This window comes from Physeter macrocephalus, unplaced genomic scaffold, assembly GCF_002837175.3.
Source record: "Physeter macrocephalus isolate SW-GA unplaced genomic scaffold, ASM283717v5 random_41, whole genome shotgun sequence".
Taxonomy (NCBI): Eukaryota; Metazoa; Chordata; class Mammalia; order Artiodactyla; family Physeteridae; genus Physeter; species Physeter macrocephalus.
The window spans coordinates 46,441-61,820 of NW_021145327.1; the positions used below are offsets into that span (position 1 = coordinate 46,441).

General features: G+C 55.3%; 1 protein-coding gene across 1 annotated transcript; it reads right to left on the reverse strand.

Annotated features, from left to right (window-relative positions):
- Positions 1-298: 298 nt before the first annotated feature.
- Positions 299-12,096, reverse strand: SLC5A5 (solute carrier family 5 member 5). Its single transcript, XM_007116903.4, has 15 exons — positions 11,193-12,096; positions 10,250-10,315; positions 9,821-9,872; positions 9,571-9,638; positions 8,496-8,650; positions 7,922-8,062; positions 7,712-7,841; positions 6,768-6,856; positions 5,943-6,055; positions 5,798-5,868; positions 5,263-5,349; positions 5,004-5,197; positions 2,493-2,617; positions 1,624-1,739; positions 299-463 (listed from the first exon to the last, which is right to left on the reverse strand). The coding sequence occupies exons 1-15, from the start codon at positions 11,547-11,549 to the stop codon at positions 299-301; spliced, it is 1,929 nt and encodes a 642-aa protein (XP_007116965.1). The 5' UTR covers positions 11,550-12,096.
- Positions 12,097-15,380: the final 3,284 nt, after the last annotated feature.

The following is a 15,380-nucleotide window of genomic DNA, read 5'->3' on the forward strand; positions in this document are numbered from 1 at the left end:
ATGTTGTCCAGAGGGGACTCCAACATCTTTCTCTTGTAGGTAGAGAAATATCTGGCCTTCTTTTGGGGGAGCGGGCAGGGGTGCAGCATCTAAGACTTGGGTCCAGCTGGAAGGAGGAGGCAGGATAAAATGACTTTCTGGAGGTGGGGCTTCACCTCTTCCCATAGGGCAGGGACGTGCAGTCCCAAGCTTATTTGCATATGATGTGGCCTAGCCAATAGGAGCCCAGGGCCATCGGCTCATGGCCTGGGATTGGCTCCCCTGGGGTTCCATCCCAGGTGGTCAGTCCCTGACTGTCTCAGAGGTCTGTCTCTCGCAGGTCAAGACCTTTGTCATGTTCACTGCCTGGGGTCCTGGAGCCAGCTCCATTCATCTCCTTCTGACCCAGGAAGAGCAAATGGTCCTCGTCAGTGGGCAGGAAGTCAGGAGGCCTCTTGGCTCCTGGGGGCAATTCTTCAGCACCCTGGGGGGAGGAGAGAAGAAAGACCCTGTCATAAAGACCACTTCTGCTATGTCAGCTCAGATATCCTCCAGTTGGGGACAGAGGGCCTGGGAGGACAGAACCTGGGCAGAGTTGCACACTCTCCCCTTGTCCAGTGCATAGGTCAGTCCTGTCCCTTCTGCCTCCAAAACCTCCATCCACTTCTGTCCCCCATGCCCGTGTCACCTACAGTCCAGGCCATCAGAGCTTCCATGGATGCCTGCCCACCTCCTCTCTCTGACTCTGCCTATTGTTCTTCAAGAAAATAAATATTTTCCCACAGCAGCTGGAGGGAGCTTTAAAACACTTAAGCTAAATCCCCTCCCTCCCCAGCCCTCACCTTTGAGTCTGCTCTGGCCTCAGACCCTTTGCACCTGCTGTGCCCAAGTCTGCTCTGGCCTCAGACCCTTTGCACCTGCTGTGCCCTCCACCAAGAATGTCCTTCCCTCAGATTTCCCTATGGCCGTCTCCTTCTCATTCTGGACTCTATTAATGTCACCTCTTCCAAGAGGCCATCCCCATCATAGTATTCTGCTTTATTTTCTTCCTAATATTCACCACCTGCTTAGATCCTATTCCTTTCTTGGTTTAGCTTTCTTCTGCTTCTGCCAGTGCAGGTCTGGGTACACAGCAAGTGCTTAATAAATAAGGGAATGAAACAGGGAATCCAAAGCAAGAGCAGGCCTGGATCAGACCCCCCAGGGACAATGTTTCTTAAACTCAGGACATTCCAATAGCAGCCACACGGCTTTGGCCAAGGTTTGGTCTACTCCCTGTGGTGTTTCTTATGTAAGATTTTTCCTAAGTTGACTCACTTTTGAATTAAGCAATTTTATTTTCAGGAGACACTTTATATCAACACCAAAAGACAAACCAGGTTCACTTGCCATAGATTGGAAGTAATTGTAAAAACAGATACAATGAAAATGAATTCTGCTCAGTGCTTGTTAAAGGGGGTAAGAGAAAGTGTTGAAGACACATTAGCTCCCAACTGAGCCTTTCCACTGGAGGTAAGGAGAAGTTGAGAAAGACAAAGATGCTGACTCACCCTGTCACTTCCCTGAGTGATGGCCACACACAGAGCACCCGAAGCCACTTCACTGCCCCTCCCCCAACTCCGGGAGCACAGCCCTGAGACTGACCTTCATCAAGCTGTCATCCAGGGTGGCCACTTCTTCCTTAGGGGCCACAGATGCCGTCTGCCGTGTGAGGTCCCACCACAGCAGACCAGGACCCAGGGCACTGCGCTTGGTGGGGCCTGAGGGGGCAGAGAGAAAGTGTAATCATTTAGCGAGGGGTGGGGGGTGGGGACTGGAGACCAGGCCCTGGGGAGGGGAAGGGAGAGCTCTGATGGTTTCCAATCCGAGATCCGATAGTGACCCTCTGGGGACACTGGCAAGTCTCTGCCCCTCTCTGGGTTTCAGTTGTCTCATCTATACAGTGAGGGGTTGTAATAGATCAACAGTGGATGGCCAGGAGGGTCAGGCACATGGTTCCATTCACTCCTATGTCCCTATCGTCTAGAATATTGCCCAACAGAGAAAGACTCAATAAAGGCCTGGTGAATGTAAAGTATGAGACTCAGGAAGCGAGAACAGGTACTATTCTCTCTATTGATTTCTTTTGATCTCTTTCCACTTCTCCATGGGATTCAGAATTCCTGGAGGAGCGCAGAGTTGCTAAGGCCTTGATGAGAAGATATATCAGCACCAGGGACAGCGTCTCGTGGCCCTACCCGACTTCCTCTAGCAAAGCCTTAATTTGGGGGGGGCGAAGAGGGAATAGAGAGGTGGATAGGGGATGCCTCTGTTTCTGCCTCTGCAAACTAGGACAAGTCCCACGAGGTGGAGGGTTGTCCTGAAGGTGATGCAGTACACAGGGGGTAGATGCAGCTAGCACACAGTGGCCACTTGGCTGGCAGGAGGATCCTTCCTTCCCTCCCTGTCTGGTGGGTCCTACAGGCAGAGGGGTGGACAGGATGACCTCTAAGGATGCCACACGCCCTCCTTACCCGTCAGGCAGCTGACGAGAGCTCCACATAGCACGGTGCTCAGTGTGCCCAGGGCACCATAATAGAGATAGGAAATGGCGTAGAAGCTGTCAGCGAAGGTGGGTTGATCAGGGTCCATTTCGAGGCTGGGGGAGGGAGAGTGGAGCATGAGTCTACAATCCACTCCCAGTCCATTTGCTTCTTCCTGTCTCCACTCCCACGACCCAGCCCAGTCCTCCATTATTGCCAGTTCCCCTTCCCAGCTGCTGTCCCACCAACACCCTCAGGCATTCTGTACACACAAGTGGGGGGGGGGGCGGGGAGCGTTACTAAATGTACTAAACTGTAACTCAGGTCACATCTTGCCCCTGCTCATCACCCTGCATGGAGCCCTGTTGCCCTCAGAATCAAACCAAATTAAGCTCTAAGAAGCAAACAGCTGCGAATCTTTATGACCTTGGATTTGGCAGTAGTTTCTTAGATATGACACCCAAAGCACAAGCAACCACAGAAAACATAGAGGGAATTCCCTGGCGGTCCAGTGGTTAGGACTCCTTGCTTTCACTGCTGAGGGGGTGGGTTCAATCCCTGGGCAGGGAACTAAGATCCTAAAAACCACGTAGCACAGCCAAACAAAACAAAACGAAGAAAACATAGGTAAACAGGACTTCATCAAAATGGAAAACTTCTGTATCTCAAAGGATACTGTCAACAGAATGAAAGACAGCACACAGAATGAGAGAAAATATTTACACATCATACATCTGATAAGGATCTAATATCCCGAATTATAAAGATATAAAGAATATATAAATTACAACTCAACAATGAAAAGACAAATGGCCCAGTTTAAAAATGAGCAAGGGATCTGAGTAGACACTTCTCCAAAGAAGATATAAATATGGCCAGTAAGCACATGAAAAGATGGTCAACATCATTAGTCATTAGGGAAACACAAGTCAAAACCACAATGAGATATCACTTCATACCCAGTAGGATGGCTAGAATTTTTAAAAGAGGAAAATAACAAGTGTTGGAGAGGATGTGGAGAAATTGGAACACTCGTACGTTGCTGGAGGGAATGTAAAATGATGTAGTCACTGTGGAAAACAGTCTGGTGGCTCCTCAAAAAGTTAGACATAGAATTACCACATGATCCAGCAATTCCACTCCTAGGTATACATCCAGAGAAATGAAAACATATGTCTACACCAATTCTTGAACACAAATGTTCATAGCAGCACTGTTCACAATCACTAAATGTCCATCAACTGATGAAGGAAAAATAAAATTGATCCATCCATACAGTGAAATATTACTCAGATATAAAAGGAGTGAAGCACTGACACACACTACAATGTAGATGAACCTTAAAAACACCATGCTGAGTGAAGGAAGCCAGAGACAACAGGCCGTATATTGTACAACTTCATTCATATGAAATGTCCAGAATAGGCAAATCCATAGTGACAGAAACTGGATTAGTGGTTGCCAGGGGCTAGAGGGAGGTGGAAATGGGGACTGCTAAAGTGTACAGAGTTTTATTTTTTGGTCTATTTTGTTTTGTTTGTTTTTGCTTTTGAGGTAATGAAAATACTCTTCAGTTAGTGGTGATGATTGTATAACCTGGGGAATATACTAAAAGCCACTTTTAAATGGCTAATTTTATGCTCTGTAAATGATATCTCAATTTAGAAAGAAAAGAATCAGATTCCTCTGGCTGGACCTCATCTCCTATCCTTACTCCTCCCATTAAATCCATCCCAACCTCACCATAGTTGGAATGCACTAAACTGAACACTGGAGGACTTCCCTGGTGGCGCAGTGGATAAGAATCCGCCTGCCAATGCAGGGGACACGGGTTCGATCCCTAGTCCGGGAAGAGCCCACATGCCGCGGAGCAACTAAGCCCGCGTGCCACAACTACTGAAACCCGAGCGCCTAGAGCCCGCGCTCCGCAACAAGAGAAGCCACCGCTATGAGAAGCCCGCGCACCGCAACGAAGAGTAGCCCCCGCTCGCCACAACTAGAGAAAGCCTGCCAAAGCCAGACCCAAAGCAGCCAAAAATAAATAAATTTTTTTTAAAAAAGGATAGATACTAGAATGTTCACTGCAGCTTTATTGATCAGAGACTCAAACCAGAAACGAACCAATGTCCACCCACAGCAGATGAATAAATCAAGAGTATTCAGCAAAGAGAACAAGAGAAGCCACCGCTATGAGAAGCCCGCGCACCGCAACTAGAGAAAGCCTGCCCGCAGCAACGAAGACCCAACGCAGCCATAAACAAATAAACAAACAAACAAAGAAACACACAAACTGAACCCTCAGCAACGAAGACCCAACGCAGCCATAAACAAACAAACAAACAAACAAACAAACAAACTGAAGCCTGGTCTCAGAGCCTTTGCACTTTCTTTCCCCTCTGCTGGGAATGCCCTTCCCTCACTTCTTCCTGCTCCCCGCTCCTCCTCTCCATGGGGCCAGGATCCCTCCCTGGCCACGCCTCCCGCTCAGACCAGCTCGCTCACCTGGAGGCCCTGCTGGAGGCGTTGGCGGCGAGAAGCGGGTCTAGGAGGCCAGAGGCGTTGGCCGAGGGCACAGCACAGCCGGCGGCCGATGAAGGCAGGACCCCCATGGACTGTGCGCTAGGCGGGTACAGAGTGGCACCCACGGCCACCCACAGCGACAGCGCCAAGCCCACCGCCAGCCCGGACAGGACGCCCTGATGGGGGACCCAGTGTCAGTGGAGGGTACTCCCAGCCCCTCACCTCGCTCACCCCCACTCACCAGCGTATTGCAGGCGGGGAGGAACATTCCCAGGATGAAGGCTCCTAGGAGGGGGCCGCTGATGACTCCCATGATGGTGAAGGAGCCCTGGGAGAGTGGGTGGGGTTGAGACTGAGAGCAGAGCTCTCCCACCTCTCCTGTCCTCAGGTTACCCGCTGGGAAAGGAAGACCCGGGGAATTCTACTGTGGACCTTGAGACTCCTCTGTGCCCTAAAGGGGAGGGGACTCCCCAAAGGGGAGGGGATTCCTGGTGCCTGCCTCTCTCCCAAAGATGCTGATTCTCTCTCTTGACAAATTTCCACCTCCAGGCCAGGAGGAGGCCCTTCTTGCCCCCAGGCCACCACTCCCCCTCCTAGATGCCCCACCCCCACCCCCGCCGCTTCCGGCCACGTGGCTGCAGGAAGTATCCTGCCTGTGGCATCAGTCAGAACTCAGTTCTGCCGCTGATATGTATAACCTTCTCGGAGCCTCATTTCAACGTGGATGTTGCCTCACCTCTTGGGGAGATTAAGGCAGGGTGGGGAGCGGGGCTCACCTCGAGAACGCCGCCCCCCAGCAGGGAGGACAGAGCTGCCACAGTGAGACAGGCCGAGCCGTAGATGAGCGCTGTAGTGGATGGGGATGGCACTGTCAGCGGGGACAGGCTGCCCTGGCCCCCCACCCGGGTCCCCCCAACTCACACAGCCCCTTGGAGATGATGACAAGTCTCCGGGGGCTCAGACTCGGCAGCCGAGGTTTGATGAGGTCCTCCACAGTGACGGCAGCCATGGCATTGATGCTGGTGGATGCAGTGCTGGCCGGTACAAGGGAGGGGGGAGGGGTGTCCTCAGGCCACATCAAGGGATTGGCCACACACCCCCTGGGGCCTACGTGCTAGGGGAGGTCCCCAGCTGCCCACACTATCTGGCCTGCCAGGACCCCCAGCCAGCCCAAGGGCAGAGGCAGGGGCGACAGATTCCTCAGGAGTGGAGATGTCCACATCTCCACACTCCCCCATAGACCTGAGACACCCTTGCAGGAGCAAGGACACCCATGACCAAGGACACAAATGACACAAGTTCTCATTACAGAGCAATAATGGGGTGCAGAGAACAGTCACATGGAACTCTGGTCACAGCGGGAGCAGGCCAGAAGCTGTAGACGATTTGAAACCACCGGAGTGTGAGGCCCCTGAGGGCAAGAGTGGGGGACCGCTTGGCCATGGCTGCGCCCCAATATTTAGAACAGCAGTACCTGCCACATAGGTGCTTAACAAACATTTGTTTGGGGGATGGAGGACAGAAAGAAGGGAAAGGAGTCTCGTGTGGCCCTGCCGGGCAATAAGAAGGTAAAGACTCCCGAGCTGGGGTCCTTATGCCCAGGGCGTGCCCTTTGCCAGAGCCCACCCGATGGGGACTGAGCAGTAAAGGATGGACATGCCCAGAACATTCCATCTCACAGGGGAGCAGCTGGTACAGACAAGGAGGACCCACGGTGTGGCCAAGTGAGCAAGCTGCGCCACTCACCTGAGGGTGCCACTGTAGGCACAGGCCAGAAAGAGCCCAGGGACTCCAGGCAGGTCCACGAAGATGTCCAGCACCATCAGGGGCATGTACTGGGGGGAGTCGGGGGTCAACCTCCAGGACAGCAGCACCCCAAGGGCAGGGGCTTCTGTCTGTCCTTACACTGCACATCCCCAGCACCCTGTACAGACCAGGCTCACAGTGGGCACTTAGCGTGTGTGTGTTTGTTGATTGACTTTGTGATACCATGCAAAGAGCCCTGGGACCTGAGTGAGGTAAGGTCCTGTGTCATCCCCACTTTACCGATGGAGCCAGTGAGACCAAAGAGGTACACACCTTGCTTTAGGTTACACAGTCAGACAGGCCAGGATCTGACCCCAGAGGAGGATCTGATGGGATGGTCTTGCAGCCTCTGCCAGCTCTGAATTCACCTCAGGGTCAAAGATCCCGCCAGGGTGTGGAGGTCTAGGTCTTGGCCCTGGTGCTGCCTCTGACTTGCCTGTGGACCTCAGGCAATTGCTCTACCCATGACCTCCTGCCTCAGTTTCCTCATCTGTAAGTCAAGGGCCATGGCAACCTTGGCCTCATCACATGTTGAAAGATTTGATGGGAAATTAACTGCTTGTGAAGGGAACAGCAGCATGAGGCACAGAGTAGACACTTGGGACATGAGAGAGGGTCATTATGGTTAATGTCATCATTTCATGATGGACCCTGGTCCCATCTCCTCCTTGATAGCCTTCAGGGAGTCTGAAATGCCTCTCCCCTACTCCCTCCCATGGCTTCCTATCACCTCCCAGATCCTCCTGTGAGCTGAGCTCTTTCCTGCCTCTGGACCTTTGCACAGGCTGTCTCTACTTTTCCACACTCACCCGCGGAGACTCATCCAGAGGTTCACAGTGGGGGTGGGTAGATAGAAGTGGCCTAGGAGCCTGGACCAGACTTACCTGGTCTGGGGCAGAGATACGCCCTGCCAGGAGAGGGTCACAGTCAAGGTAGAACGTGAACATGATGATACCACAGGCAGCAGCACTGGACACGATCAGGAACAGGCCCAGTTGGTTGATGAGCACGGCCCTGGGGGGAGAGGTGGTCTCAGAAGGGGAGGGGAGAAGCACGTTCCCGAAGTATCCACTTTGCCCCTCCCAAATACTCACAGCTTGGCCTGTTTCTCCGTGCGACAGGCCATGTAGCGCTGCACCTGTGCTTGGTTCACACCATACATTGAGAGCCACACCAATGTGCCACCGACAACAAAAGTCCAGAATGTGTAGCGGCTCCTTGGGTCCAGGTCAAAGCTGGATGAGGGCAGGGCAAGTCAGCCATGTGGGGATGCCACACTGACTTTACCCGCGCAAAGTGCCCCAGATAGCCATTCTGCACCTTATGGGCCTTAAAGGGATATTTGGGGTAGGTTCTGAAGTGTGAATAGGAGTTTGAATCATCCATGTATGCACTCAGAAAACATTTTTTCTATGTTCAGCTGGGAGCTCAGAGAGCCTGCAGTCCCCAGTCTAGGCTAGGGGGTGGAGTGGTACAGAAGTCTGGGCCAGATGGAGGGATGGGGGCTATGGGAGTACAGAGAGGGGGAGCCAGGGTTCTGTCCGTGGGGAGTCTCGTGAGGGGAGCAAGGAGGGCTTCCTGGAGCAGGAGGCATTGGCTGGCTTCTCCCAGGGCAGACAGATGTCAGCTCCATCGTTTGGCAGTATGCCCCTTTATGTTTTCACTTACTCCATCAGGTTGATCCTGGAGTGGTTCTTGGCAAGCTCAAGTACTTGCCCAGGTCCACCCACGAGCATAGTTCCGCGAGCCAGGACAACCCAGAAACCACTCAGCATCACTAAGACCTGAAACACGTCGGTCCAGATCACAGCCTTCATGCCGCCCTGCAAGATGTGACAGAGAGGGAGACAGGGTGTCAGACGGGAATCTGTCTGGGGCCGACAGGACAGGGCAGAGGTAGGAGGGAGAAGGAGTCAGGTGGCGGACCTGGCTGGGGCCAACCTGGCCTGGCCTCCAGCAGTGGCTGGGACCAATACCCCTCTCTGCCTCAGTTTCCTTATCTGTAAAATGGGGGTAATAACAGTACCTTCCTCAGGGTATCACTGTGAGGACTAAATTAGTTACTACAAGAAAAATATTTGGAAGAGCATCTGGCACATACAAGTGTTCAGTGAGTGATGGCTGCCACCATTATTATCATTATTAGTACTACTGTTATTATTAGCTGTTGTTTTTACCCATCCAGCCTTCATGTCTTTGGCATGTTCTTCATGTTTTTGTCTTGGCAGCCCCTGGATTTTCCTTTGGAGAAGCCCCTTCCCCCGACCCAGGTCATTTGGGTGAAGCTAACCCTGCTCCCAGCTCCAGGAATAGCCAATCAGAATATCCTAGCTACCCAAACATCTGTGAATGGCTCATCCTTCACAGAATACCAGAACCAGCCAAACAGAGCCCTTCCGGGACTTCACCAAGACAATCCTGAAATTGGAACTCACTTGCTGCTGGAAGGAAGCCAAAAGGGGTGGAAGCCTGGAGCTAATGAGGTCCCTAGAGATGGGAGAGGGACCCAGAGGATTCTGTTGTAGCCACTGGATCCAGCCATGCCTGAAGCTAGATTGTCCTTGGACTTTCAGCAATAAACCTTTCAAATCACCTTTCATAATAAAGAGGAGGAAGTAGGCCCAGTTGGGACACAGGCTTCCTCCGGAGGAAGGGAAAGTAGGGAGTGGATGGGCCTGCCCACAGTGTCTCCCACTCAGTGGACATGGAGCCCCACGTCCGGTGGGGGTAGGGGGACATTCACCACAGTAGTGTAGAAGGTGCAGATGACTCCGGTAGACAGGAGCGATGCCCAGATGTCCAGCCCTGTCACTGCAAGGAGACCCTCCCATTAGGCCGCTGTGCAGGGTGTAAACTTGGCCTCCACTGTCTTGGGCCCTCTTCTCTCCAGGAGGATACTTCCCTCCCAAGTCTCTCCTAGGGCTGCCCCTTCCTTCCCCTGGTCCAGTCTCTAAGCTTTTGTCCCCTCCCCGTCTCCCTCCCCCGAGTCAAACCTTGGTTCAGGATGAGCGCGGGGGCGTAGATCACGATGCCGGTGTACAGCATCTGCAGGTAGAGGGCAGGGGCAGGTGAGTAGAGGCGGGGGGATTGGGGGGCTCCTGGGTGAAGAAGGCATTAGGAGATAGGGGGAGAAGGGTGGTTGGGGTACGTGACTGGGGGCAGATGGGCAGGGCCATGTAGGGTCGCGGTGGGCTCGGGTAGCGCGTATGAGAGAGGCCTGTGGGCCAAACTTGTATTATAGATGGAGCCTCTTGGGGGCGGGGCCAGAAGGATTGTGGGCGGGGCCTAGGCAAGGCTTTGCGGGGTGGGGGCGGGACCCACGGGGCGGGGTCGTGAGGGAAGGGAGAGGGCTGTGGGCGGGACCGACCAAGATTTGACCCGAGCTGGACCCTGGGGGCGAGGGCGGGGCCGAGGCCACTCACTGTAGCCACCAGGTACTGCAGGGTCCCGCAGAGCCGCACAGCGCGGCTGAAGCGCAGCTCCAGATACTGCAAGGAGGAGCCGAGGGCTCATGGTCACTTGGACAGGCCCTACCCAGGGGCCCGAGGCGTCTGGGGTCCTTCACTCGCCCTCTTGGCTTCTGCCCGCCCTCGGGAGGGCAACTGCGCTCTCCGCACTCCTGCCCACGGGGGCTCCCGCCAGGAGCACACACTCCGACCTATCTGCACACACTTGGCGCACACGCGCCATCCCCGCGCCTGGGCACATGGCGTGTGCCCAGGAGGACTGAGCCATCAAGTGTGTACACATCAGCCCCACCCACTCCCACTCATGTCTGATCGTCCCCTGGGGCTGCCGCCTCTCTGAGTCAACTTTGGCAAGATACAGTGCCTGTAGCTGGCTGCTTACCGTACACTGGTCAAGATTTTAATCACTTTGCCCACTGCCCTGGAGGGAGGTCCTGTAATTAGCCCAGTTTGACGTTTGGGAAACCCGAGCAGAGAGGCAACCCCTTGCCAAAAGGTAGGAGGAAGCGGGGATGCCGGATTTCGAATCCGGAGCCCGCCGCCCGGCGAGCACTCGGGTGTACGCAAGCCCAGGCATGTGGGTTGCAAGTGTGTGCCTGTTCGCACGTGAGTGCGCCCCTGGCCGAGCCTGGCCACGCCCTGACCGGGTTTCCACCAAAGAGAATCCGGACGCCGGCTCCTCTTCCTCCTTCCTGCCCCTGGCCCCAGTGCCTGGGGCTTCTTCCCAGAACCCTCGCCACCTGTCCGCCCGGGGGCCCCCACATTAAAGCACTAAGGAGCCCGCCTGCGGCCCCCTGCGGCCCCCTGCACAGCAGTTCAAAGCCTCAGGATCTCCCCCGCCGCGACCCTGCGTTCCCAGCCAGGCAGGTCCTGACGCTGCCGGGCCTCTGCCTGGTACCTGGTAGGTGCTGGTGAGGCCCAGGCGGTAGAAGACCGGCAGGAAGAGCAGGGCAGTGAGCAGAGAGTTGAGCAGCTGTCCCAGGCACATCCAGAGGAACTTGAGGCCGTAGCGGTAGGCCTCGGCCGGCACGCCCAGCACCTGTACCGCCGACATGAAGCTGGCGGCCAGCGAAAGGCCGACGGGCAGGGCAGTCAGGCGCCGGCCCCCGGTGAAGAAATCCTCGGCGCTGCGCTGCCCGCCCCGGGCTAGCCCGACCCATAGCCCGATGCCGGTGGACACCAGCAGCATGAGAGCGAAGACCCCGTAGTCCCAGGCTCCGAACGTGGCCCGCACCCCTGCCTCGACGGCGGCCATGAGGTGTGGGTGAGGGGACCAGGCGTGTCCTCCGCCCTTCCAGCCACCCCGCGTGTCTCGGGTAAGGGAAGTTGGCAGTGGCAGAGGAGGCAGGACTGCGCAGAGGTGGGAGGATGCTCGGCCTCGGCAGCTACACGGCAAGCCTGTCCCCTTTGGTCCCCCGCGGGCCGGGGCTCCCTGGGCAAGGAATCTGTGGCTCCTTGCTGTGGTCGCCTGTCTCCCTGTCCCTCCTCTTCGTCTTCGTGTCTGTCTCCACCGTCTGTCTGTCTGTCCACCTGGCCTCCCACTCGGTCCGATTGCCCGGTGCAGCTGTGCGTCCACCACCCAGACGGCTGTCCCTCTCCCTGGGAGCTGTGCTCAGCGCTGACTGCAGGAGGTCTCGGTGGGGCTTAAAGGGGCAGCTCGCGGCGGCGGACTGTGGATTTATTGGGCTCCAGGGTCAGCGAAACTCCGCCCCCAGACGAGGGGGCGGGCAGGACCCGCACCCTTTCCTCCCTGGATTCGATCGGATAAGCCGGGACAGGACACGTAGGTGGCTGCTGGGGGGTGGGGTGGGGTGGCGGAGCTGGGGAGGCTCCCAAATGCCCCCCCTTGCTTCGTGTGGCACTTTCCGCTGACCATAAGCCGTTAATGCCTCCCTTTGACAGGTGGGGAAACTGAGGTCCTGAGACGGCACGTCACTCACCCAAGGCCACACAGCCTGGAGCAGTGGCTGCACCATTCAAATCCCCACTGTGCTTTTTGTACCTTGAGCTACGGGGAGCTCACTCACTCACAGAAGTGGGGTTTACTTTCAAGGTTGCACCTAAGGCAAGTTTGCTCTGCTTGAACCACCGCCCCCAGCTGGCACCGTGACCCACTCCCTTTCTCTAGAGCCTAGAGGGAGGGTATCACCAAACCCCACCCTCAGGCTAAGCTGAGTGGGAGGCATCCAAGTCCTGCATGCATACATATTTAAGGAAGTCTTTGCTTCTCTCTGGGCCTCAGTTTCCCCATCTGTAAATGGGGGTAAAATAGCCCTTGCCTCAGAGGAATAAATTGAACCTGCATAACAAAAGCCTGACACAGAGTAAGTACCTCATTCATTCATTTCTTTATCCATTCGTTGGTTCCTTCACCAAACATGAACTGAGTGTCTACGCTGTGCCAGACATTAACTGTATAATGGAGGTCAGGAGGGACGGATTGTCTGTGGCCGTGAACCTGAATAAGTGGAGACAGGACTACCTGGGGAAGTAGTGTCTGGCATGTCCCTATCGCACAAATGAGGAGACCAGAGGTACAGGGGAAGGGGAAGTCCCTTGTCTAGGGTCATGCCATCAAGAAACTCAGACACTGTCATCTGGAGGCTCTGACCTCTGGGTTCAAGTCCTAGCTCGACCTCCAAAAGCTGGGTTCCCTCCTCCGTAAGCGAGAGGGATCTAAGAATTTGGCTGGTTTCATGCTAGGGCACTGGAACCCTCCCCAGCCTCTGCCGCCCCCTGGTGGCCTCTTCTGGCCTACACACGTCATCCAAGCTGGGTCCAGCGTCCCCCAGGCATCCTCATGTTTCGCCCAGGACCGTCTTCTCACCCTCTCTCCGCGCAAGGGTGCAGAGCCGGCCTGCTCTTCCCTGTATCTGCTGCCTGCTGGTGTGCACCTTTCACCTGTGCCAGGAGGATGGGGAGGACACCGAATTCCTCCTCCTTCTACTCCCCTGCTGCATCCTCCTGGAAAACCTGGTGGGAAAGGGGAAATCCAGGATTCCCACAAAGCCAAGCAAGCGAATGCAAATTGATGCAAATTGATGCAAACTCAGGCAAAAGCTGTCCTATCTCCCCAGGGAGGTTCTAGGAACAGGACACTGGGGACACAACAGGATCCAGGTGGACCCACCCCGCTCACGGCCTCATGGCTCTGACCAAGCCAGCAGATGAATACCCATTTCAGAAGCTAATAGATGACAAAAGTGAAGCAAGGTCAAAGATGGAGGCAGCCTGGGGGGCCATTTAATGTGGGGTCTCAGGGAGGGGCCCTGCAGGCAGAGAATGAGCCAGGTTTCGAGAGAGCTGGAGGGAGGGCCCTGAGGTGGGAAGGAGCAGGACAGGGAGGGACACAGTGGACCTTGAGCCTTGGCGAGGGGTCTGGGTTTTATTCTGAGGGCGCTGGTCAGTGGGGGTGGGCCACCATTAGAGAGTCTGGAGCAAATGAGGGACCTAACGAGAGTTCTAGGTTCTGAAAAGCCCACCATGTCCAAGGCGGGGATTGAGGGGTGGGGAGAAACGGGTGGATTCAGGACATGTTCTGGACTTCCTGCACGGGAGGCGCCCAGAGTTGGAAGCCCTGCAGGGTGTGTGCGTGGTGGAGAAAGTATGGAGGAGGGCAGGGAGCAGGGAGGGGAAGCAGTCACACCTTCCCTGACTGCGTGGTTTGTCATGGAATGGGAGGAGTGCAGGCAGGACCCCAGGACCCCCTGTCGATGAGGGGAGAGGAGCAGGGCGATCCCTGAAGGCCCAGCAGCAGCAGTCTAAGCAAAAGGGGCGGGAATATTGGGGTGCTGGGTGGGTGTCTGCTGCCCCCACTCCTGCCTGCTGCCTGGGTTCCCAGCGTTCCCACGTCTCCTTGGAGACACGGCAAGGGGCGGAGATGAGAGGTCATGAGCTGCTCTAGCCCCAGCATGACCTGCTGGGTATCTGTCCTTGAACATCTAACCCTGCACTCAGTAAAAGCAAACCTTTATTACCACTGGTGGCTGTCATGGTCATTGTCATTGTGAGATTCTCTGATTCCAAGTCCTAAGGATTCTGATCCTATGATTCTCAGAGTCTCTGGGTGTCAGGATCTACTACGGGTCTCCTGGGGCCCCCCCGCCTCGTCTTGCCCTGGCACCTGCCCTTGGTCCTGACACAGGAGTGAGGTGTAGGGTGGGTCAGGGATGGGCAGCTCTTCCCCAGGGCTCCCAGCCCTGACCAGTCTGTGACACCCACAGCACCTTGACAAGCCCAGGGGTGGGGCCTGGGAGTGCCTCAGCACCTGAGGAGGAGGGAGGGGTCCACCAGGCCTCTCGGGTTCCAGGTTCCTGCCCATCCTTGGGCTGGCTGGGTGAGCCCGGGCAAGGACCTGTTCCTGGGCCCCAGCTGACCACAGAGAGGAGTCGGTGATCCAAGTGGCCAGTCCTGCCTCACAGACCACACGTGGATGGGCCCATTTCCTCCTAGCTCTGGGCCTTTGCGCTGGTTGGTCCTGGCATCTCAACTCCCACTGGAGATTGAGGGTTCAGTTCAGTGGTCCTCACCTCCAGCCAGCTTTGGAAAGCCTACAAAGGTGTTTACTTCTCATGTTCTAGTCATGCAGGCCCAGGGTAAAAACAGCTGCTGGAGTACCAGCCATTGTGCCTATATTCTAGCCAGATGGTAGTTCCTGGAAATGGCACACATCACTACTGCTAGTATCACGTGCCCATCCCTAGGTTAAAAGGAGGCTGGGAAACTTTTCTGGGTGGCATCTAGATATGGAGATTCCTCTTACTGAGGAAGGAGAGAAGGAATATTTAGGGCAACCAGGAATTTCTGCCAGAAAGCACAGGGTTAATGAAATCAACTAGGAAAACATAAAGAAAAACTTGGCCTGGCCCCCCAAAATACACCTTAAACATCAGAAAGTACCCTGAGGAAAGAAGTATTTGCAACATATGTAGAGATTTTTTTCAGGCTTTTGCCCCACATACCTGAGCTTTTTTTTCGGGGGGTGGGGTGGGTGCACACCACACGGCTTGCAGGATCTTAGTTCCCCGACCAGGGATTGAACCGGGCCCGAGGTGAAAGCGCCGAGTCCTAACCACTGGACTGCCAG

Bases quoted from the DNA above. Each gene is read 5' to 3' on its own strand.
- SLC5A5 (XM_007116903.4), bottom strand. From the start codon at position 11,549: ATGGCCGCCGTCGAGGCAGGGGTGCGGGCCACGTTCGGAGCCTGGGAC. The intron at 10,316-11,192 runs GTACCAGGCAGA...TCCTCCTTGCAG, and splicing joins GCCTCACCAGCACCTACCAG to TATCTGGAGCTGCGCTTCAG. The intron at 5,198-5,262 runs GTGAGTGGGGGT...GTCCCCCATCAG, and splicing joins TCCCCGCCTGCAATACGCTG to GGCGTCCTGTCCGGGCTGGC.